Source organism: Podarcis vaucheri (genome assembly GCF_965113315.1).
Source record: "Podarcis vaucheri genome assembly, chromosome: 1".
In the NCBI taxonomy this organism is placed as follows: Eukaryota; Metazoa; Chordata; class Lepidosauria; order Squamata; family Lacertidae; genus Podarcis; species Podarcis vaucheri.
In genome coordinates this window covers 60,736,739-60,761,095 of record NC_138759.1, presented here as the reverse complement: position 1 = coordinate 60,761,095, position 24,357 = coordinate 60,736,739, and the positions used below count along the sequence as shown (strand labels likewise).

General features: G+C 42.8%; 1 protein-coding gene across 1 annotated transcript; it reads left to right on the top strand.

The window, feature by feature from the left end:
• Positions 1-1,853: 1,853 nt before the first annotated feature.
• CCND1 (cyclin D1) lies at positions 1,854-24,134 on the top strand. Its single transcript, XM_082226717.1, has 5 exons — positions 1,854-2,356; positions 3,954-4,169; positions 5,129-5,288; positions 11,299-11,447; positions 20,662-24,134. The coding sequence occupies exons 1-5, from the start codon at positions 2,159-2,161 to the stop codon at positions 20,815-20,817; spliced, it is 879 nt and encodes a 292-aa protein (XP_082082843.1). The 5' UTR covers positions 1,854-2,158; the 3' UTR covers positions 20,818-24,134.
• Positions 24,135-24,357: the final 223 nt, after the last annotated feature.

Sequence of the window (24,357 nt, the reverse complement as noted above, 5' to 3'; positions counted from 1 at the left end):
GAAGCTGCACAGGAAATATATATATACATACATATCCGTATATACACTCACGTATGTCAAACAGCGATGTACTCGAACTTTGGGCATGCGCAGAAAGCGGGGGGTTGCAAATTCTGCGCATTTACGCGGGAGGAAGCTCCAATGACTGGTACAGACCTTACTTCCGAGTAAACAGGACTGGGCTGTTAGACCTCCTCCCTAGGGTTTCTCCATTATATCCTCGAGTCTTATAGAACCGTGTCCGACGGCTCTATCTTTCTTACTTTTGATGAGCCCCATTGAAGTCATTGGGACTTAATTCTAAGTAAGATTACTTAAAATGCGGTGATAATGCCTTATTCAAAGCAAACAGCAGCACATCCCCATACCTAAACGTATACCACATTTGGATGTTGAAGTGAAAGCCAGGGAGCCAGTTTTTAAAGGCGGTTTTGATAAGCGTCATATTCAGCAGTATTGCTCAATAATTGTGGCTGTGTACTGCAATCCTATATGTCTGTTCAGAAGGAACCTCCAGCGGAGTTCAATGAGACAATATCTCCCCAAAAGTGGTTGATAAGGTCCTACTTTTCCCTCTCCAGTCTGGAAGGGTTTTTAGTTTTCCCTAGATGATGATGATATACTGTATTAGGTTTTGGGTGGCGTGAAATATTTCAAATGGGTTGGAATCCCACGCCTACTTACCACGTGTTTTATGATGAAGGCGCAAAGGATTAGATGCATTTAAATTAACAGTTCAAAGTATCTTTCCCTCGACTACAGCAATGACATCTAAATTCACTCTGAAAGGGGGGGGGCGGATAGAAAAGTGCACTTCCCGTCCCTTCTTTGGGTTCCGGCTAAGCACGTTGGAGGAAATAATGGCCACCATTTTACTTGTGCCATGCTCATGGCATTTCTACGGCAGGCTACCAAAAGATCTGCCACATCTTACGGACGAAGGGCTTGCCCCACTCCAAAATACATTAAATTGGAAACCCCATTGGCTGCAAGTTTACTTCCAAGCAAATGCATGCAGATGCAAGGCTGTATTATTATTATTTTTTACAGAATGGTCAAGGGAAGTTGGAGACTGCAATTCTATATGCAGCAGCACTTAACCTGGGACTAAACTCCATGGACAATAATGAGACTCACGTCTAAGTAGACGTAATTTCGGAAGTCGCGGAGCCTTTGTCGCGCGTAATGAGTTTTGACTCAGGCTGCTTGGACTTCAAAATTAAACGCCAGAAATAATTTGGATCGTCTTTTTATTATTGTATCTTCTCTAGTCAGTGGCAATAACTTCGGCCCTCTGTGCAATCCTAAGTACGTACATACTCATACAAAGAAGCCCAATGTGCTTACTCTCTAGAAAGTGTATTTAAAATAGCTGCCCCGGATTCTTTTCCTAACTTATCCAGAAAATGAGCTTGCCTTCTAAAATAATAACTTAAAAAATAAAACAAAAATAAACACGGCTAAGAATGCTGGTTTCCTAGATGGATGGCCCACGACGCAGATGATATCTTCCAAACCACCGTAGTGGCGGTGGGGTCCCTTCCTTGGAAAAGGAGCCCGAAGCCCCTACTGCCTGCCCGTGTCTGTGTGTGGCCTAGTCTCATTCATCATTCGGCTGCCGGAGCCCTCTCCATTTTTAAAAAATTCTGCCTGATCCAGTGGAAAGACAATTTGGGCTTCCCCCACCACCTCTCTCTGTCTCTGTCTCTCCCTCCCTCCCTCCTTCCTTCCCCCGAAAAGGGGAAAAAAAGAAAAAGACAGAAAGCGAGCCCTTGTCCTCATTTGCATTTGCATTAAAAGCCCTGCTTCTGTCTCCGCTAAGCAAAGGGGGAAGGACTTGCAGCCTATGGGATGGCTTTAGGGCTCTGCCCCCTGCTTTTGGCTTCTCTCCCTCTCCCTTCTCTTTCGCATTCTCCCCGCGCTTTGATCTCTGCTTAACAACAGTCACGTCACGGGGGGACTCATACAGGAGAGTTTTGTTGGAAGTTAGAAAGTTTTGCAGCCTCCAGAGGGCTGTAGCAGCAGTAGCAGCAGCAGCAGCAGCAAGCAGCATCAGAGGGACTCCTGGAAGGGGAAGAGCCAGAGAATCTGACTCAGTCCTTTGGAGCAAAGCTGCGCCTGCAGGAGAAGGAGCAAGGAGGAGGCGGAGGCGGCAGACATGGAACATCAGCTGCTCTGCTGTGAAGTGGAGACCATCAGGAGAGCCTACCAAGACACCAACCTGCTCAATGACAGGGTCTTGCAGACGATGCTGAAAGCAGAGGAGACCTGCTCGCCCTCGGTCTCCTACTTCAAGTGCGTGCAGAAGGAGATCTTACCATATATGAGGAAAATAGTGGCCACTTGGATGTTGGAGGTTGGTAAACGCGCTTTGCAAAAGCTTGCGCTTTCTCGCAATAAAACCATTCCGGAGTCCCAGTGTCTCTCTTCCTCTCTTTTCTGTCTTTCTTTACCCCCCTCCAATTTCCTGCACCCTAAAACATACTGTGAAGCATTGATTTCTACCCCCGCCACCCCCACCCTCCACGCCTTTCCCCTCTTTCCTATAGACTTGGGCTAGATAAGCTAGAATGCAGCCTTTACGCTGTCACCAATAACGGGGGGCTTGTCGAGTTAGTATATAGAGTCAATTCGTGCAAAAAAAGAGAGGGGGAAACGAGTTTTGGAAGTTTCAGAAAGACGCCCCCCTTCCTCGTGCCTCTGCGGGATCCTAAAGGTGGGATCGGCAGATCCCTGGAGCATGCCCCCCTCCGGATTCTTCGGCAGCCCTTCAACCTTGCCATGAATCGGACTAGGATTTTATTTTAAATTAATATCCATGGACACGTATGCAAGTGTTCCCCGTGCCAGTATTATGCGCCATCTTTGTTCTTTTATTGCAAAGGCCAAGTGTTTATTAATAATTAGAAAGGCAGGAGCCCGCGGGAGGGGGAAGAGAGGAAAGTGGGGTTCCCGGGGGGACCCCGGGCAGAGGGGATCGGGCTCCTGGCTTGCAGATCTTGGGGAGTTGCTGCTGGAAACTTTTCTTTGTTCAGAGAGCAGAAGGAGCCTCTGGGCTTCCCCCTTGGAAGACATGCTTCTGCTGCACGAACTTGTCGGCAAGGTCGCCCGGCAAAAACCGGTGTGGATTTCGCCTTCCGTCGGCGACACGTGTTTGTGGGGGTTCCCATCAGGACCAGGGGCGTCTGGGCTACATTTTCAGCCCTTTTGCGAAGACCTGCGGGCTTGCGGTCTATTTTTAATTAATTTTTGAAAGCCGGGGCGCTGGCAAATGTCGCACGTTGCTTCCTGAGGGAGAGAGAGAGAAGAGGACTGGGGAGCCCTGGAGTTTGACTTCGGGGTGTCCCCCTGGAGAGTCCCCCGGGTCTCATCCCAAGGGGGATCGGTAAAGGACCCCCGCGGCGGTGTTTTCAGACTCTTTTGGGGGCTCTGCAGATTTTTTAAATATTTTTAAATATTTTTTGAAAAGATGACGTCTGGGGAAAAAGGCTTGCAGCTGCCTCACTGGACGCCACCTTTGTGTCTCGACGAAAGCGGGGGTCGGCAGCTCCCAAGTCAGGGGGAGCCAATAGGGGGCATCTAGGCCGTGGCCCCCAACGGGTTGAAACCCCCTTCCCCAATTTTTTTTTGGGGGGGGCTTGCCGTTCAATAGGGCTCCCCTCAAAAGCTCCCATTTTCTTTTCTTTTTTCTTGCCCGAACGCCGACCACGTTTTTGAAAGCCACATTTTGCTCAACTTGCGACTTTCTCTTTCATTTCTTCTCTTGCGCCGTTTCGTCGGTTTATTTGTTTTTATTCGAGGAAATTCACTTAATTTGTTTTGTTTTTTCCCCTTCACCACCTCATAGCCACTGAAAGCAAGTTGGTTGCCAGAAGGCATGGGGAACTCCTTGAGGGTTTTTTTATTTTACTTTTTAAAGTGCTGGTTTCAACAGGCTTTCTTTCCCCCTGCAGGTTTGTGAGGAGCAGAAATGTGAAGAGGAGGTTTTCCCCTTGGCTATGAACTATTTGGACCGATATCTCTCCTTCGAACCCCTCAAGAAAACCCGCCTGCAACTGCTGGGAGCTACCTGCATGTTTGTGGCTTCGAAAATGAAGGAAACCATTCCTCTAACTGCAGAAAAACTGTGTATTTACACTGATAACTCCATTAGACCCAACGAATTACTGGTAATTTCCTATTTAATTTCATCAGGGAAACAAAGCTATAAACCTCAGCAAAGAAAAGAAATAGATTTATATCCCCATCATAACCCACACCTCACATTTGAGGTTTGAGAACTGTGCCTGGCTTTCCCCGGCTTGCGCTCTTCCCGCGTTACCCAGACAAACTTCTAGACTGCCTGAATGGAAATAACAGATATGGCCAATATGGTTCTTGAGATTTCTGAATGACAAAGCCAGGGGTGCATAATATCCCTTCCACATTCCTTGTGGGGCGTGAGCCCTATTGAACTCCTTAGGATTTATTTCCAAGTAAACATGTGTCAAGGAGACAGACTTGCTGAGCTGCAATCCTAAGCACACTTTTCTTTCTTTTTTTGTGGCGGGGAGTAAACAAATATTTTTAGCAACGGTGTATAAAGTCAACCTCTGGACGGCTGCAGCCCATATTGTGCAGTAGATTAACTGAATGAAAATTCCCTAATATGTTAAACCCTTATTATTAACTCACAAGGAGGAGAAATATAGTAACAAGATGGGGGAGAGGCGGAAAAATGGGTGGCTGGCGCCCTCTTGCGGTAGAAACTCATCAGGCCGGCCGCATGCCTGGTTAATGGAGCGCTGGTTCAGAGCAGCTGGGTGGTGGGGGGGCTGGAGTGGGGGGGGGGAGGGAGGGAACAGAATTATGTAATTTTCCTGTGGAAAGGCACCTTTCCCGCCTGCTTCTGTTCTCCTCCGGTGGCATTATGGCTTCTGCCATGTTTGGCAAGAGCCCATTTTCTGCTGGCGAGGCTCGCCCTCCTGCACAAAGCAAGGCACCTAAAGTGAAGCAGACTTTAGGATACAGTGCTAGGACAGCTACTCTGCCAGCAAACGCTGCATTTCCAGGTGCTTATAAAGGGAACTTTGTAATCACATTTTTCTCTCTTTCTCTCCTTTCTTCCTCCACCCCCTCCCCCTTGTAGCAAATGGAACTGCTTCTGGTGAATAAGCTGAAATGGAATCTGGCTGCCATGACCCCTCATGACTTTATTGAACATTTTCTAAGTAAAATGCCTGTGGCTGAGGACAGCAAGCAGATCATCCGTAAACACGCCCAGACTTTTGTGGCTCTATGTGCTACAGGTATGAGCCTTGCACTCTCCAGAAGGCGTGTTGTGTGTCTGTGTACCCCAGCAAGCACACCCTCCTCCCTTTACCCGCTGCCCAGAATCCCATAGGCGCACCCTTTAAAACTGGGCACTAAATTTTCAGCTTAGCTCATGCACTAAGCAGGTGTCTCCTTTTCCAGAACCCGGATTACTTTTGCCAAAGGTGAGTTTGCCAGAAAGAGGCATTTCCTCTCTGTTTCGAGGCTGAAAATTGCTTTGCGGAGTGTGGTTCAGCCTGGGGGAAAGTGGCTAGATTAGTTGTCCGTTGCAGAGCGTCGTGCTCTCAGAGGTCTGCCCAAGAGCTTCAGGGCTGGATGGCCTTGGAAACCTGTTTTTTCCCTCTCTTGTTGTTGCTGTTCTTGCCATTTTAAAGTCATTGGGGTGCAGGATTTGTGTCCGCATTCTCTGGAACATTTAGAATTGAACCTCTTCCCGCCCCTTCCCAATCCTTAAGTGCTGCTGGCAGAGGGCAGGAGCAAAGACATAGAAGTGGGCCCAACGTAGAAGTTCTCTGGCCAAGAGCTGAGTCTTTGCTGTCCACACCCTGCTGACCACGTGCTGTGCTGAAGCCATGTGCGCTCGAAACCGCGGGAGGAGCCAGAGACTGACAAAGCTCCAGGATTTCATAGAGAGGGGACTGGTTTTTTGTTTCAAGGGCAATCTTTGTGTGTGTGCGTGCACATGCCAGCGCTTTTAAACACTCTTCCCCCGCCCTGCCACTTCCCTTGTTGCCGTTTCATTTCCTTGATTCCTTATTCCAACCACCCTATTCCTATTCCTTACTCCTTTCACCTCCTAAACGACAAGCAGGAGTCTGAGATTGGAAATGTGTTGTTGCATTCCTGATGTTCAGGTAGCACAGCTGGTGCTTTTTTGCAGCTGGGGAAGGGGGGGGCATGAATATTAAAAAAGGGAGAGAGAAATTAGTTTTCCTCCAGTGTGGCAAGAATGATTTGGAAATGGCTAAAGGACAACGAAGCAAAGGTCACCAATGCTCACGTTCCTTTGAATGGAAGCCTGCAGTGTTGACTCTTGAGGATCAAACCGGTGCTTTTTGCATACATTCTGGGAGTGTTTATATTGGTGGAATGCGATTTGTCATTTTCCCAGGTAGGCACGGGACAATTGAGCTTGAATAGACTTCTCTGAGTTTGGAAACTTGAATTGCATTTAAAATCCAAGTTGATGCTTGAGGTTAAAGCCCAGCAGTTTGTGATGTCACACCTGAGAGGTATTTGGTGAAAAGATCCAAGAAAAACAACAAGCAGATTTTTCAATCTCGCCTTTCATCCTGAGCCTAACTGTAGGACTGTATGCAGCTCAGGGTTTTCTAGAAAATGCATTCCTCACCATGCTCTTTAAAAACATTAGGGCATTTATTTGTTTTTTAAAAATAGTTTTTAGTCTTAAGCACAGTTACCTGGGAGTAAGCACCACTGAATCCACTGAGACTTGCCGCTGAGTAGACATGAACAGGAGTGCTCTGTAAAAGAATCAAGTTTTGGGATATAAAATAGATTTGTTTAGAGCAAGCTAGCAAGTCCCAATGGTGAGACAAGCCTTGTAACCACAGAGTGGAGTTTCGAGCCTGTTTGTTTGTTTGCTTGCTTCTTACCCCCAAACAGCGTCCTCTTTTGGATATGGGGATGTTTAACCTGGGTTATTGCGCTGGCAGCAGCAGTTCCACAGTGATGAAAACAAGAATAGTTCAAAGGTCGGAGGCTTGCAAAGAGCCAAGTTCTTTGATCTGCTGTCAGTGTTGTTACGTTTCTGGTTTAGAAGGCACGTCTAGAGGCCTATCTTAAACATTGTTCTAAACGCCATACGTAGAACCGGAAAATGAATTGGTGAATGCAAACCTTGTCCAGAAAAATGTTCTATGCAGGCTTTTAAAAGAAGTGTGTGGAGGTCAACAAGGGAACCCCCAATCCTAATGAAGTCAGTGGGAATTTTGCCTAAGTAAACAGTGTTTAATAGGGTTTTATGTTGGTGAATTTATCCTTAACAGCCACATTTTAGAAAGCAAGAAAGAAAATTAATTGAGGGCTGCTGAGACAGAGATCAGGAAATGGATGCATGGCCTTTCTACAGATAGGATTGGTTTTTACTGTTTCCTCCTTCTGCTATTCTAATTTGCCAAGCTCCCATCTGGATGAGTTACAAACCCTGTTTTATTAACTACTGCTGAGGCTTCATCCAAAACCCCATTGAATTAAAGGTCCGATTGGCCATTAGAGCACAACTTCCACTTCATGCGGAATAAAGGGGGAAGGTTCCTAGAGGACTTTGCAATAGAACAACTTACTTTTAAACAGTGGGCGAAAAAGTTTAAATGAGGTGAAGGCAAGGTAAAACAAATGTTTGAGGATTTCTAGAAGTGTGGTTTTGTTCTAGATATAAAGAAGATTACAAGCAAAGGTGATGCTAAAAGGAATTCCCTTTTATGTTCCTCCTTCAGCTCTCTGTCTAACCAGACTGGATTTGCCTTGCAATTTCTCTCTCTCTTTCACATGTGTGTGTGTGTTGTTTTGTTTTGTTTTGAATATGTTTTCTCCAAAGACTCCTTTTGTGTGGTGGGAGGCTTGGGACGGAAGAAGAAGAAGGGGGGAAATTACCACGAGTTGTTTAGCCTAATGAATAGGGCCCTGGCATGGCCAAGGAAGGCACAGATCACACAAATGAAGTGAGCTTCATTGATCCAAGCTGAGACCACTGCTTAGGGAAAAGGCCCTGCTCTAAACAAGTAGAACGATTAATTGGGACAAATATTGGGAGATTCGGGGTTTCATTCTGTTCCTCCGGCTGTCTAAACATAATTGGGTCTGCCACTGCTGCTCCGCCCCCCCTACACTTTTCTTCCGCGGAGGATTATTATCATTATTTAATGTGATTTTGCTGGAGAAAAGCCCTCCCTTTGAAATGCGTTTGCCACAATTCGCCTATTCTGCGAGCCTTTCTAAAATTGGAAGTCTCAAGGTATGCGACCAGTTGAAACCTGTTGCATCTCGCAGCCAGTGATTTATGTTCGGAGTTTTGATTTGCCTCAATGAAAAGATTTTCATTCATAGCCCCCAGCTCTCCAGACGGATGGAATTGCTGCTCCATTTAAAAAGGAAAAGGGGGTGACTTGCCTTGTTAGGAATTTTTTTTTTTTAAAGCGCTACAGCGCCTAGATGCCTGCTTTGTCCTCCCTTCAGGGTGGCTGGCATTCTTCTCTCTCCTCTTTCCTCCCCCCACCTCCTCTCCTTTTAACAACACTGAAGTTGTTTATTCTTTTTGGATGAAGTCTCAGATAGGCTACTGGGGATGTGTGCTTCAATTGAGGGGGCCCCTTCCCCATTGTAGCTGTGTCAGGTCTAATTCATCTCACCGAAGCCCCCTTGTTCCTGAGCGCTCAATAGCGCAAGATGAGGCAATGGAGGCTGACAATGATGCCACACTCTTCCCTTGGGAGCATCCAATTACAGCCGAGAGGGGCCCCCTGATTAATATGCTGAAATTAGTGGTCTCTGCCACAAATAATTCCTTGTTGTGTCGCAACAAAAAGTCTGTCCATGCCGCTTGTCTAGAGTGGTTATAGGGACAGGCACAAACCGGTCATTTAAACTTCATTATTGCTTTTCCACCTTGGGAAGAAAGAGGGTGTGACTAGGAATTCCTCTTCCTTTTTCTCTCGCCACTTTAAAAGGAAGTACTTTGTGCATTCCCAAACTTGCTACTCTTTGAATGATCTCATGATCACTTTGCCCATTTTGGAGTTGGGGTTTTGGTTTGGTTTGGTTTGGTTTTAAAGGTGGGGCCTTCATTCCAAATTGGAAAAAAGCAAAGTTTCCAAGATTAGAAAAAGAATCGAATCTGGGTGGTGTAGAAGTCAGAATGCCAGATAAGGGTGGTCATTTCTGTGCTTCTTCAAAACCCTTTAGAAGCTGTACAGCAGTTAATTGGTTTGATGTGTATTCATCCAGGGGGGCTGATGCTGAAAATTTATTGATGCCTAGGCACAGGCCTTTGTAAAATGAAAAGTAGGAAGGTAATCTCAGGCAACATGGCATAGTGTTTAAATAGCAATACATATAGTCCATGTCTTAGGGGATCATTTAAGAGTTGAGGCTTTGAGCATTTAAATGTGTGTTGCTCTGCACCGCAGTGTGCAGATGCTCCTGAATTGTGATTTCCCTCAACAACAAACCTGAGATTGAGTCTCATGATCTACCATCTATCTCTCATCTCCCAATATTTTAAAAGGGCATATTGCCCTACTGTCAACATTTTAAATTGGAACAAGGTGCCAATATTGGGTAGGGATACTCACAGTAGCCCTATTGAACTTAAAGGACATGACAAACAAGGTATTTTCAATGGATCTACTCTTAGTAAGACTTAATTGAATGCAAGCCATTACATTTAAGAAGGAATGCGAAAGAAATGATTTTCGCATAGCCCCGGAGGTGATTTTGCTTATTCTCACACTGGTTTTCCTGAAGAGCGGCTGCAAATCACAATTTAAAATATTTATGATTTTAAGAAAGTGTTCAGCACAGTAGACTATTGGAAGGGAAATTGCAGTTCTTCAGATGGTTTGGGGTTTGTAGGTGAGCAGATGAATTGCCTCCAAGCTGCTGGGAGCGTTTCCTAAGTTGATGTACATAGGTTGGCATTTTCTGCTTTCATCCTGACAATCAGATATTGAAACATGTTCCCCCTCTCTTAATTCCTGGTCATGGTCAAATGAAGGCATGAATCAAACATGCCTGCTTAGAATGAGCCTTAGCCTCAAAATGTAAATGATTGCTTTTTTGTTGGCTGTAACATTCTCTATGGCAGCTATAGGCCAAGCAATCATGGGAGTGGCTTTGCCGCAAGACCTACAGCAATGCAGTTTGGAAGTGGGCCCAGGCTCTTGTCAGCGTGGTGTCATATCAGAATGTAGCTTATTGTCTGCCAGTTCTTGGGACCCCCTTACACTAAGTCCCCATTGCCCGGATGGAAGGCAGTCGCAGATAAGGGAAAGGTTGAAGCAAAACATTTACCGGAGGAAGTGCCCATTTACATCCGATTTCTCTATTTCACTGTAGTGGTGAAGTTCTTGTATATGTGGTGTTCAAGTTTCCACCTTTATTTATTAGAAAGAGTAAAATTTTTGGTCAGCGTATGTGGTCAGAAGTATGTTTAATGGAGGATTGGAACCTTGAACTGCAGTCCCACTCACTTCAGAGTTAATCTCCTTGGACTCAGCAGTGCTTTTAAAAAGTACTATACATTTGGGCTGTTGGATGCTGTTCTGCATAGATTGATTATATGAAACCACTTGAACAGAAAATTAGAAAACCTCTAAATGTGCTCTCCCTGAACAGTGTTGAAACCAGGATTCTATACTAGCTTTAAAAATTATTGGGGGGAGGGGAGGATTCTATACTGGCTTTGCTTGCAAACTCATGGTCTGATGATGAATGCGTTCTTTTAGCTGCCGGAGACTGAACCATCCTGAAAAACAATAGAATGCAAGATGGTGGTCCAGTTTCAAAGGAATTGCTACAGCCTTTGGTGCAATAAAGCACCACAAAGCCCTAAATCTATGCAGCTACATGGGATTTGAAGAGGAGCTCTGATGGATTAGACCAAAGGACAATTTAGTCCATCAGCATGTTCTCACAGTGGCTGGCCATATGTCTATGGGAGACTTGCAAGCAGAACATGGATGCTAATACCAACACATCTTGTTGAAGGAAACAACTGCATGGGTGAATTTATATGCAGGTTGGTTTTCATGGGACTGTTCACAGAGCTGGGCCAAAAAATGTTCCAAGAGATGCTGTAAGAAAAGCAGTAAGCCTAGATGCATATGGACACGCTCTGTTAAGCCACCTTAGCGCCTGCCCATTGGAAACCTTTGTGCACTGGGTCAGCCGCCTTTATTTGCACCCATGAGCGTAGGGTGGTATGTATATGCAAGCTCACTTCTATTTCTTTGTTTTCCCCAACAGATGTTAAGTTTATTTCAAATCCACCTTCCATGATTGCAGCTGGTAGTGTGGTAGCTGCTGTGCAAGGCCTTCACCTTGGAAACACCAACGCTTTCCTCTCTTACCAATGCCTCACACATTTCCTCTCGAAAGTCATCAAATGTGACCCGGTAAGTGATGCTTGATCCGTAGTCCTGGTGCCTCCTGGGTGGCGGCATCTAGTCTGTTTGTGGGCCTCAAATCAAAGCAAGGCTCAAAAGTTGCTTCACATCTGTCACCTTCATCTTCATCTTCACATTAGTACCCAAAAGTCTCCTTTATGTATTGTGTGGGCTGAATGCTACCACTAGTTCCAAGGCTTTCAATGAAGAAATACCAAGAAAGGAAAAGAGAAACTCTTAATTTAAGAGGACAAGTTCAGAGACTGTATTGCTCTATAGATAATTAAATCGTGTGGACAAGTGCTCTTAAAAGTAAGTCAAGGAACTAGTGATTGCAGTGAACAGAGCTTTCTCTTTTTTTTAACCACGCCTGAGATTCTTTATATTGCTAAATTATGTGTGGGGAAAATGTTAACAGAATTTTAATGGTTTACAACAAGGTAGACCTGCACAGTAGATCATACTGAATTCCAAGCCCTCCCCATCCCAGCTGTTTTTGTTTTGTTTTTTAAGTGCCCCATTATTTCATGAAAAGGTAGATGGTCCTCATAGGACTCTTCTTTTTGCCCCGCAGCTTCCTGGAGATGCTCATCAGTAACTAGTGAGCAATAAACCTTTCATGAATGAATGGGCAGGAAGGGAGCCTACAAGGAAGACCTAAAGTCAATGATCCATGCCCTAATGGTGTGTGAAGTTGGGGCAGAGTTTAGCTTTGTGCTGGAACAATGTGAAAGCCCAATAAAAAGATGCTTGGAAAAAGGTTCTTGTGGGGTCTCCAAGCACCAACAATGAGTCAAATAAAGTCAGCCCTGAGGCTTGCAACCAAATCTTGGCGGCATGGCTAAAACATTCCTTGCTTCATATGTCCCTAAATATACAGAAAATATAAGAGTGCAGAAACGAGAGCTGTTGCAATTACAGTGAGGTTCCGTAACATCCTGAGACTTCATAATGAATGGTACATTTGATTGCAAATGCTTGCTTCACTGCTGCATTATACATGGGTTCATGATGTTATTTTTTTATTTGTCTTTCATGCTGCCAAAGTTTTGGCTATAGGCAGTCTTTTTTCAGGATTGGATGTGCTCAGTCAGTGCAAGCAGCATAGATGCCTGCGCTGATCCATCACCTGCCTGCATAGCAAAAGAGAGAGAATAGTGAAGACACTTTGAGAAAAGCAGCCTGCAGAAGCAATATTGGCACTAGGTTCTTTTAAATCACATCCTGCCTACTTTTGATTTGATGCCAGATTAGGAGCTGAAGGAAGCACCACAGGGCTGTGTCTTGTTTTGTAGAAAGAACGCTTCATTGAAGGCAGTGCTAACTTACATTTAGTCTCAGGGTTGCAGGATGCAGTTCACCTGAGCCTGATCTACTCTCCTCATTTTTCGTGAAGCCTTTGCAGAGCTCACAAATGATCCCCCTGTTGTCTTGAATGAAGGATATGTTTTGTGGTAGTGCTACGTGGATTGAGTCACCTGGTCATGCTCAAAACTGGTTGATTTCAGTGGCACAACTTCAGCTTGAAGACTGTACCTGAAGCGCTTCAGTGGCACCAGGTCTAAATTCACTCCTGAAGTCTTGGCTTCATTTCAAATGTTGAAACAAAGTGGTGTCAGCCTTACACAGATGTTGAACTCACAAATAAGTAGAACGTGTGAATGAGGAGAGCAGGGATGTGCACACTTGCTCTAGCCTTTCCCAGTTGCTCTCTACAAGTTTTGAGGGTGGCTGTCAAGACATGGAGGCTCCCTCAGCATTGTACAACGTCGATTTTCCAGGCTATACATTGCTTAGGGAGTGTGCCTAGGAAGAGCAGGGTCTCTACTGCAGCCTGTTGACCTCAAACTCTTGAAGCCCAATGGGGGTTAGAGTTAGTGCCCTTGCCTCTGCTGTCTCTCAACTTGTGCGGTAAACTTAAGTTGGCTTTAATACCTGAATTGCAGTCTTGTCTACCTATGAACCAAGTAGGGTCTCCACTGTACTTTGCCTCTGTCCAGTGCAATACATTTGACTTAGGGGTTCCACAGCAGTTAAATGACCTGCTATCCTGCACTGATCGTGATTTTAAAGGAAATTATATTTAAGGATATTTTCATGCATAAGATGGAACTGGAGTCTATTGCATTGTGGTCTTCTGAATCATGTGAAACAATACATTCTTATGTGGTTTGGTCAATATTTGAGCTTTTCTCAGAAAGAGGGATTTTTATAATTGAAAACTGGTTTGGATCCAAAGGTCCTCTTCTGAAGAAGCTTTTTATACATCACACTGGAGTGTTACACAGGAAATAGGGGAGCGGGTGGCGCTGTGGTCTAAACCACTGAGCCTCTTGGGCTTGCCAATTGGAAGGTTGGTGGTTCAAATCCGGACGACAGCGTGAACTCCTATTCCAGCTTCTGCCAACCTAGCAGTTTGAAAGCACACCAGTTCAAGTAGATAAATAGGTACCACTGCGGTGGGAAGGTAAAAGGCGTTTCTGTGCACTCTCTGGCTTCCGTCACGGTGTTCTGTTGTGCCAGAAGCGGTTTAGTCATGCTGGGCACATGACCCGGAAAGCTGTCTATGGACAAAACGCCAGCCCAGGTCCCTCGGCCTGAAGCGAGATGGGCACTGCACCCCATAGTCACCTTTGACTGGATTTAACCATCCAGGGGTCCTTTACCTTTTCACCTTACACAGGAAATATAAAACCTAAGATGCTTGGTTACTTGCTGAAAATCTTGCACAAACGGAAGCACGAGAAAATCTATGGAGCCTAGTACCTACAACACGGTGCAATTTCTTTCTGTTAGCACTTGTCCAAGCCCTTGGGAATAGCATTCACAGCTGCTTTACAAAGATTTTCTCTTCTTTGGATTCAACCCACCAGTGTCTTTCAAAAGAGCTATGATCCAGAGAACTCTGTTCAGTATGCACTGGGACTAAATTTTCCTGACCACAGAAAGGAGGTGAACCTCAAAAGGTGCTAGAGAAAATGGTTTGTGGTTTGTTTATTTACAGAAGCACTCAATTTCTTGCCTCATGCATTTTGAGTTACTATGTTCATCATTAGACACTGTTACAGACAAGAGTGTGATTCAAGCAATTGTATTATAAAATTTGGCACATGAACGTTATGTAGAAACACATTCTTAAAAATCTCTGATGTTCCATGGATGTTCTTTTGTAAAAAGAAATGGCTTGATGTGTCTGTACATAATTCCAGTTTGCTAAATTTTATGTTTTCATACTTTTGAATTGTTTTTAGGTGTCTCCAAGGAGTATGGTGTACTAAAAATGCATTGGACAAAAGAAAAATGGGGTTCTTCTGTAAATAAACCATTTTTATTAGCTATTGAAGCTTACCGCCCTTTGGCAGTAGGGGCTGAATGTCAGTGAAGCCTCCCGTTTTCAAGCTCAGTTTTTATCTAATAGCAGCTTCTGAACTGTAGGAACATGGCAACCTGCCTTTAAGCAAGTCAGACCACTGCTGCATTGTCTGCACAGGGGACCAGCTAATTTGTGGCCTTCCACAGCTGCCACCATTCCTGGCTGAGGCTGATGGTCCATAATCATCAGATGGATGGGAGTTGCAGTCCAAAAATCAGGGCACAAAAATCCCAAGTTTTTCTGGGTTGCTTAAAGTGCTTAGAATTTGCACTTTATCTTCTACAAGTGCATGGGTTTTCATAATGTGTCACACAGTCGTCAGCTTTAAAGTTTAAAAACCACAGAGATCAACATTTCATTTCATTTGAACATCGTAAAATATACTTAAAATTCTTGGCTGGAATAGATGAGCTAGAGGATTAAAAAAAAATAATTTACGGTTAATTTTTTACTTTTAACCACGAGAAAGTAAAAGCTAAAATTAATAGCACCTGACTGAAATTCCTTTACGGTTCATTTTGGTAGGAGTCCAATTTCCCATTTTGCTTTTGATCAGTGGTAATTAGAAGTCAGATAGCCACCATTAGACTCTTGGGCTGTCTTCCATCAGCTCTGTTCCTGACATTCATTTCAAGGCCAGAAAATTGCTACATTCAATTTGTTTTCGATGCTATCTGTTAAATACATTGGAATTTGTTTGGCTTCACACTGGGAGCATCTTGTCTGTAACCACAGTGGACCAGGCAATAAATATTGCAGGATTCTTAAGTTGTCTCTGTTACTTTCTTTGATCTCCAAATCCCAAATTGACTGACATACAGCCTGATCACAGCTTAGTTATAGTAAAAAGATATGTCTTTATGTTAGTAGAGCACACTCATTTGCTCACAACTCTCAGGCCTGGTCTGAACAAGCTCTGAGTAAACTTTCCCTAATTTGATGCCCTCTAAAGGTTGTTGGACTACAATTCTCATGATCCACAGGTTCCCTGTTTTAATGTCATTATCGATTGATGGTGCCAATAATTCAATACTAGTCAGTTGTAGCCCAATGCAATCAAATATACGTTAGTTTCTAAGGAACAGGATTCCAAAAACATAATCACAGAGTCAGCACTGTATTTCTTCCCTGGATGCCTAGTGCAAAGTGAGAGCTTTTGGCAAAGTTGTTGAGCCTGCCATACATTCCAGTGATTTCCACCCGGACAGTTTCTGACTGCCGTATTCCGGCTATGCCCTGGAAATTATGGACGTATGGCAGCCCTACACTTCACATGAGGCTTTGGAGAAGATGGGATGCTGGATGAGTTTTGCTTGCTACTTTTGAGATTCCACAGTGTCTGGCACATGGTAACTCCCTTGACGTTCATGTCAAGCATTGAGAAGGGAAAGCCAGAAACAGCAAGGTTCTAGTTGGTTCCAAAGCTCAAAATTGAGTTTCAGACATCAATACCAACTCTTGAGTTCCCTGCATCTGCTGAAAGATTTGCCAGTAATCACTGGGGAGAAAAAGCAGCGTGGAGCTAAAAATTGGCATGTCCCCTCCAGTGACAACGAATCTTTTGGTCACAATCCCTAAGACCATATGTGCTATGCACCCAGTTTTGTTTGTTTTTACAAATCTTGTGAGTGTCTAATCACCCTCTAGCCAGCTTGATGAGCTTCAGCATTCCTCCAGCCCAAATCCTGGGAAGGTGTTGAGGTATCAGCTCCACAATTGGACTGCACTTTGGAAACTCAGCATGACAAGAGCAGGCCCCAGCTGGCCTTTGGAGCTGGAGAAGGGAGTAGGGATCCCAGTATGGAATTTGCTCCCACAAGAAGCAGGGGTGGCCATCAACTCAGATGGCTTTAGAAGACATATTTATGGAGGAGAAAGCTTTCAGCAGCAACTATCCCTGATGGCTGTGTTCTACCACCACTGACTGAGGCAGTATGATTTTAGGACGGGGGAATGTTGCTGTGCTCAGGTATCTGCTTGTTTCCCACAGGCTTCTAGTTGGCCACTTTGAAAACAAGATGCTAGGCAAGGTGGGCCACTGGCCTATTCCAGGAGATCCTTCCAACATTGCACTTTGCTTCAAAGGCATCTTCTGGTGGGCATGTGTTTGTGTGTGGCGATTTCCAAATCCAAGAGCAGAACTGGGGGCTACATCACACTGTGTTTTCAAGTATCTTCACAGCATGAGTCCCCGTCAGGGAAAAGAGCAAAGGATAAATAAATAATAGTAGTAGTGGTGATGACTGCCGAGACCATTGTGTTCCTTACCTCCAAGCTTAGAAGAAGAGTTTGGGGCTTGTCTCTGTCAACACCGTAATTGTAAGATGTGACTGCCATATTGGAAGTGTGTGACAGAAATGAACTGCATGCTTACTGTGCATAGAGACGGGAGGGGGCTGAGGATTGTCCCTGATGTCATGCTGAGTTTTGGAAACTACAGCATGAATTTAGGGGTAAGACCTTGCCCCCTTGGAGCAGCTGGAATTTGTGGACGCCAGAGGTCTTGCTTTGTTTAGAACTCTGACCACGTCTATAGGTTTGATAATGCTTTCTCAGTTGTTAATTTGTGTGTACGTGTGTGTGTGTGTGTGTGTGTGTGTGTGTGTGTGTGTGAATATGAGTTCCTCTTAAGTGTTATAGGTAAGCCTTCCCCAACCTTGCGGCCTGCAGGTGTTTTGGGACCACAGCTTCCACCAGTTCCATCCAGCACAGCCCTACAGACTGGGGCTGATGCGAGTTGGTGTTCAAAACACCTGGATCTCATCAGGTTGGGAGCGGCTCCTGATAGGTGGAATTGGTCTGGCCACTGAGCTTAACAGAGTCCCAACAGGGGACCTTCAAGTGATGAGTGTATCATGGGTGGGTGGCCAGCATTTGAATATGAGAAAAAATATAATATGCTTTCATTCAGTATGGAGTTGCTGACTATACTGTTCAGTTATGGTTGAATCAAACTCACAACTTTACCCAAACTTTCTGAAAGTGATAGAATTTGTTTTTAAAACCCTTGTGAAAATGCCTATATATTTCTTTTTATATTCCTTATTTGGGTTAAATAAGAATGTGTGAGATCAGAGTAGGTATGGAAACACCATATTCGTATCTATTAAGAAAAGCCAGCGCTGTGTAGGGTGCCTGTGGCATAATTGCTTTAGGATATAGGGTGTTTCTTTTTGCAATTTAAAATACTGTCTCTCTGTGAAGAGGAAATATTACACTAGAGTTTAAACCAGTAAAGGTCGAAGGTTATTTGTTTTCGGTGAGCTGTAACTGATGGTCTGATCTGCTTAGAGGCAGGATTAACCCCCCTCTCTCTCAGAAGAGGCTTGCAGAGAATTGTTTGCTTGGGTTTTTAATCTTATTTTACCCCCCAAATGCCATGTGGTAGAGAAGGTTCTTGTGGCAGCGGAATCAGTGAAAAGCTGGTAGGTCACACAAGAAGCTTCTGAATGAAGGCAGAATTGAAACAGGAAAATAAAGAAAACAGCAGGCAGGTCACCATCTCAGGAAAACAACATTCATTCTCAGTCATGCACATCCTAACACTTTTGACGGCAATTTATCATGGAAGACTGGGTTCACCGCAAGGGCTAGCACATGTCATAGGTTAAATCAGAAAAGGCAATCCCAAAAGGAAACTTCAAAGTTCTTAATACACAGAGTTAAACATATTGAAAAAAGCTTCTGCAATGTTTGTTAGAAAGACAGGAGTAAACAGTGAGCCAAAGGAATTTCGGCAGACTGCTGTGGGATTGTTTGTTTTGCCTATTTAAAGCACTTGGCACTGAAGAAGGTATCCCACCAACACACAGGGATGCATGTGCTGGTGATGAACCAGGTCTCATTCCAGTCTTAATTCCTAGTTGGCATGGCTGATCCTTTTGGGACCAATTCCAGAAAAGTAGCCATGTTAGTTTGTTGCAGAAACAACAAGGAAGAGACCTTTGGCACCCAAAGTTCATGCCGCAATCAATTTGTTACTCTTCTTAAGATGTCAAAACTCTCCTTTTTGCTGTTCTTACGCTGTTTAAACGTTTCCGAATCTCCTAAAATATCCTATCTCAATGCATTTTCCTTGTAGACAGTGTGGATGAGTACTTAGCGGTCGCCATATAAAATACAATAAAGGGGCTCTGGGTAGTATTTTGAAAACAGAAAAGTTTGCCATATTGTCAGAGTATGTTAAGTTCGTTGAGCTGCTTTTACAATGCCGGCATTTAACAAAATAGCTTGGTTCATCAGCTATGATGTACTCTTTAAAGCCCTTCCTGTAGTTAGACATCAATGGATGCTTACCATTTAACTACTGGCAACCCCCCCCACACCCCTATATGTTAATAGCTTTCTATACATTCTGACCTCTGTTGCATACATGAAATGACCTAGTTCATGTTGTGTATATGAAATCCATAGTATTCAGCCATTTCAGACCAGAAACCTACCTATAACTCAAACATGGATTTCTTAATTTTTTACTATCTGTTTGCTTCTGCTACTTTAGATCAGGCCATACTCTGGTACTCTGTCCCTACCCATATATTATAATAGCCATTGAATGGGAAACTAAAGATGGCTCTGGGCTTCATGCAGAATTATTTAATATGCTTAGTGTCATGTTAAGTTTTCACTTCAGAATACATTTGCCTGAAAAAGCCTATATCTGCAACGAGCATTTAAGGCTGGATCACACAGCAAATATGGACAGTGATTCAAAGTTCAGGCTCTCAGATTTGTTTATTGACTGGGTTGCGCACTACGGGGGGGGGCGGGAGGAGTGGTCCTTCAAACATTGCTGGACTATAATTCCCATCATCTCTAGCCATGAGCAATGCTGGTGAGGCTGATGGGAACTGGAGTCCCAACAGTTCCCTATGGCCTGGAGGGCTACGAATTTCCCACCTCTACTCCACAGGAAGGCTTCTTTACTCATTTAGTTGTAAGTGCAAAGGAGCTACTTCCTTTGAACTGGCTGGAGAAGCCCAGATTGGAGCGCCCTCGAAAGAAAGACAAAGCCTCAAAACCCAGCTGGTGAATCTTCCAGTGGTTACTTCATAGCTGTTGATGATACTTCTGTCCTGTAAGGAGACCTAGAGAAGATGCTCCAGTGGTCTGCTTGCTTACTGGCTTTTCTGTTGAGAATAATAACTGTGGACCATTTAGATTAATTAGTGGTGACCTTTTATTGAAAGGAACACTCGCACCCTCTGCCTTGGGTGATACTTGCGTCTTCAGCCTTGGGTGACTTGGAAGTTATATGTGCATTCCGCAACTGGCAACCAGCCTTTTGCGAGGAATTGGAGACATCTGGGTGCCACGTTTGGCACTTAACATCTCTTGACTGGCTGGCACGGCTGCAATGCCACATCAGTCAGCTGTTATGTGGGACACCACAGAGTTAAAAAATACATGGCTTTTGGTGCTGCAGGGCCCTGCGAATCACCTGGCTTGCGCCGCACCAAAAGGAGCACACATATCAGGCACGCCCAAAACAGTTGCTACCTGTATTCATTATTTCAATATTTTGTGTGAATTGAATTGTTGGTTGTTGGCTGCTTTGGGCTTTCCTTGGGGAGGAAAAGCAGGATACAAGGAATAAAGGAAATAATAACAAAGTGAACATCAGGGGCCAGGGTCACCAGGCATTCTCCTGTTTCTTCTACCTCCAAATTCATATCTACACATGCATTGGGCTTTTGAGTTGGAGAGCACAGTGGTGGCCACTTCTGAATTATTATGGCTTCCTTATGACTTACACTTTTCCATTTGTTTATATGCTTTCTAGGGATAAGCTGTTTGGCTGTGCACACTTCTCTCTGTTTTGCTAAAGAGTTTTCCCCTTCTCTTTCGCAGGATTGTTTACGAGCCTGCCAAGAACAGATTGAATCCCTCCTTGAATCTAGTCTACGCCAGGCACAGCAACACAACATATCTTCAGAAACAAAGACTGTTGAAGATGAAGCTGATCTTTCCTGCACACCCACTGATGTTAGAGATGTGAATATTTAAGGAGGACTTCTGCAGTTGGGTTTGCTTGGCAGTACCAGCAAACAACGAAAGGGCATCTGAGAAGGAAGTGGAATCAGGATCTTCTCCCCCCGCCCCTCCCTCCCCCCACCTAGGAAAACCTTTTCTCCAGGACTTTTTATACCAGAAGGGAAAATGTCATTCATTCTTTTCTTCGCTATTCCTTCCTACCCTTTGTGACTCTTAACAGACAACCCCCCCTTCACTCTCAACCGTCTTAAAAAGAAAAAAAAATAGTATTTGCATGATCTCCAGGGGTTTGTGCTACAAAAATAGAAGATTTTATACAATAATAATCAATTAGTTTTTTATATATTAAAGTGTTTTTGTCTTTATGTTGTAAAAATAGGCATTAACACACACACACACACACACACACAGTCTCTCCAGGGGAGGTATTAGATTTGATTCTTGCATATTAAAAAGCCAACCATTTTTAAAGTAGAAGAGGGTGTGTTTTTTTAGATAGGTTATATGTGTTTTGGGTGTGTGTTTTTTTCCTTTAAAAAGCATAGCTTTAATGCAGTTCTAGGCTTTTCTGTATCTTGCTTGCTTATGCATTTAGTCACTTTATAATTCATCTGTAAATGTTTATTTTATCCCCTTAGGTTTTTATCCTCTTCACCTTATAAATGGTTTTAATGTAACCTTTACGTTAGTATATGTTAGCAATCAGCATTATTATATGTTAATCTTCTGTGCCTGTGGATTACCTGTGTGTAAGGCTTCTAGGGGTTCCAGCTTAGCATGGCCAGGAAAAGATCCGACATTCTGTTCCAACATTAAAGAGAAGTTCCAATAGCTATATAATATATTTTTGTAACCTTCCTATTTTTGTAGTGTACAAAAACATGCTGGTTTCCACCCAAACGATACACAGCCTAATTATATCCAGGTTGAATCCACAGTTTTATCTTCTTTTTTATTATTATTATTGTTTTAAAACCATTCCATTTCAAAGCACTTTCAGTTCATTAGGTATAGGAAATACTTTCTTTTTTTGTGTGTGGGAATTTTTTTTTTCTTCAAATGGAATGGTTTGGAAATTATATATATAAATATAAATATATATATATAAAGTGCTTGTGTGCAAACTCAGAATTGCAAAGCAAGTGCATTTAACTATGGTGTGAGGAAAGGTGGGGTTGTTGTTTTTTTCTGAAGGGTTGTGTTCCAGTCAGAGAAATTGCATTCACAAAATTGCCAGGATATCTTCCTAACCTTTTCAATAGAAGAGATGTTTAGAAATCTTTTGGTGCCAATTCATTTTTTAAAAAAAATATAAATTTAGGGGCCTGAAAGGTTTACCTATAGGACACATATTTTGAGAATTGTCTCTAGATGTTGTACAACTGAAGGCTATTAAACACTAAAATATATAATTTATAGTTAAGGCTAAAAAGAATATTTATTGCAGAGGATGTTCAGAAGGCCAGTATAATTTGTAAAATAAATCACCCCCTTGATTCTGAGAAAACAAAAAGATCTTTCTGCCCTTGATGTTGCAGTTTTAACTCATCTTACTAAGAAATGAGGACGTGTCAAAATAGTACCACATTCGGCCCAGATGATTCCAAAATAACCACAAGAAAGCGCCATAGTTAAAAGTGTAGAATTGGTGTACTTGAAAAGAAAAGAAAAGTTCTTAATCCAGTGTATTTCCCCTCCTTTTTTTTAATTTAGCTACGAATAGAAAATTTGCACATCTTGGCTATGTATCTTTTTTATTATTATTGTAGAAAGTAGCTGAAGGGACGTGGACATAGCTGTTGAAGTTGATGCTTGAGGAGAATGTGATGGCAAAATGTATGTGAGAAACTGCCGCTAAGGTGTTGATTGTAAAAAACAAAAAAAAAAAGTTTTAAAAAGGAAAAAAAAAGGAGCGGACGCTCCCATTTTTTTTATTGAGCTGCTATGGATAAATTCCCAGCATGAATTGAAAAGAAAAATTAACATTGCTTTTCTGTATCTTTGTCATTGTGTTTTGCTGCTATTTTGTGGTCTTTTTTTTTTTTTTTTTTGTTATACAATGTCATATACTGCCATGTTATAGGTTTTAAATTTTCTCATAGAAAATTATATTATTGACATTTTTTGGTAGATTTTTTTTTTATGTGATCAATTTTTACTTAATGTGATTTACTGCTCTATTCCAAAAAAGGTTCCTGCTTCACAATACCTCATACTTCAGTTAACCGTGTTTAGATCAGGTTTTAATGTTCGTTCACAATGCCTCATAGTTCTACTGCAAGCTGAAATGCATTGGACATTATTCTGAATGGGTCTCGCGATTTGCAACTAGTTTGTGCTAATGTTAAAACAGCAGACATTTCAGAAGATCGAGTAATGTCAGGTTCTTTTGGTTATGTGTTTTTTGTTTTGTTTTTTTTATAAAGTGGATTCTTTTTTTCTGATCTGGGGTTTATTATCATAGTAGTTTTTAAGCTGTGTTATTAGCCACATTTGATATATGAAAGGTGCATTATAATATAACTCTTATATGCCCGATGCTTTCCATCACTGGGGAATCATCATGCGGTATGATAGGTTATCTTCTGGAATTTAAGTATTGTGTGTGTTTAATCTGTTATGATATATTAGGGTTTTTGTTGATGTTAATTATAGCATAATGCTAATTTAAAAAAAAAAATACAAACAACAACCTGTAAATCTCATTAAGTAAGCCAGCTAACAGAGTTGTATGGTGAAGAATAATCTAGTTGCCTGTATGCTGCTAAACCAAAACAGAATTAGAACTTCATTTTTGAGGGCAAACGCAGTTAAGATCCTACCTAAGCTTATTCAAATGGAAAAGGACAGCAGGCTTGTAAGGCTTCTAGCATTCGCAGGACCCACGAGGACTGGATTCATTCTGTCCAAATTTCAGGAACATTTCTTACTGCTTACCTCATAGACATTTCTGTTTGTGGCATCTCTGTGTCTCTGAACCAAACAAGATTATTGAGTTAGTGGTTGTTGGTTATATTATGTTTTGCTCACTGAGAAGCGGCAGCGTGTACTGCAAAATTTTAAGTATTGTATGTACTAAAAGGCCAAATGCTGATAAGCGGGTTCACGTGCCAACAGAGATGCTTTATTTGTCACATTGTTATAACGATCTATAGAAAGCAAAACAAATCAGATTTGTATCTTTAAAAAATAATAATATTGTACTTATTGGCATCACTGGTCTGAAATGCACATGTTCACCAACAGACCTGTAACAGATAAGTTTCCAGCAAAAGAAAGAAGAATAAAGACCTCCCCTAAAAGTCTAGAAATAAATTTGTAAAACCCAATGCTTGTGTCCTGTGCTTTTATTCAGTGGGAACGGTTTGTGAACCACAAATCTGCTGCACTCAATTATCCTTTATTTTTAGAAGCGTTCATGGTTCTGTATAGCTCAGTTTGGTATCTGTTCTATAAAGATTGAGAGGTTGAGTAATGTTTTCACACATTGCCAGAATAAAGCAATGATCAGAATAAAATTCAAATATCTTTAATACGGTCAATGACCAACTA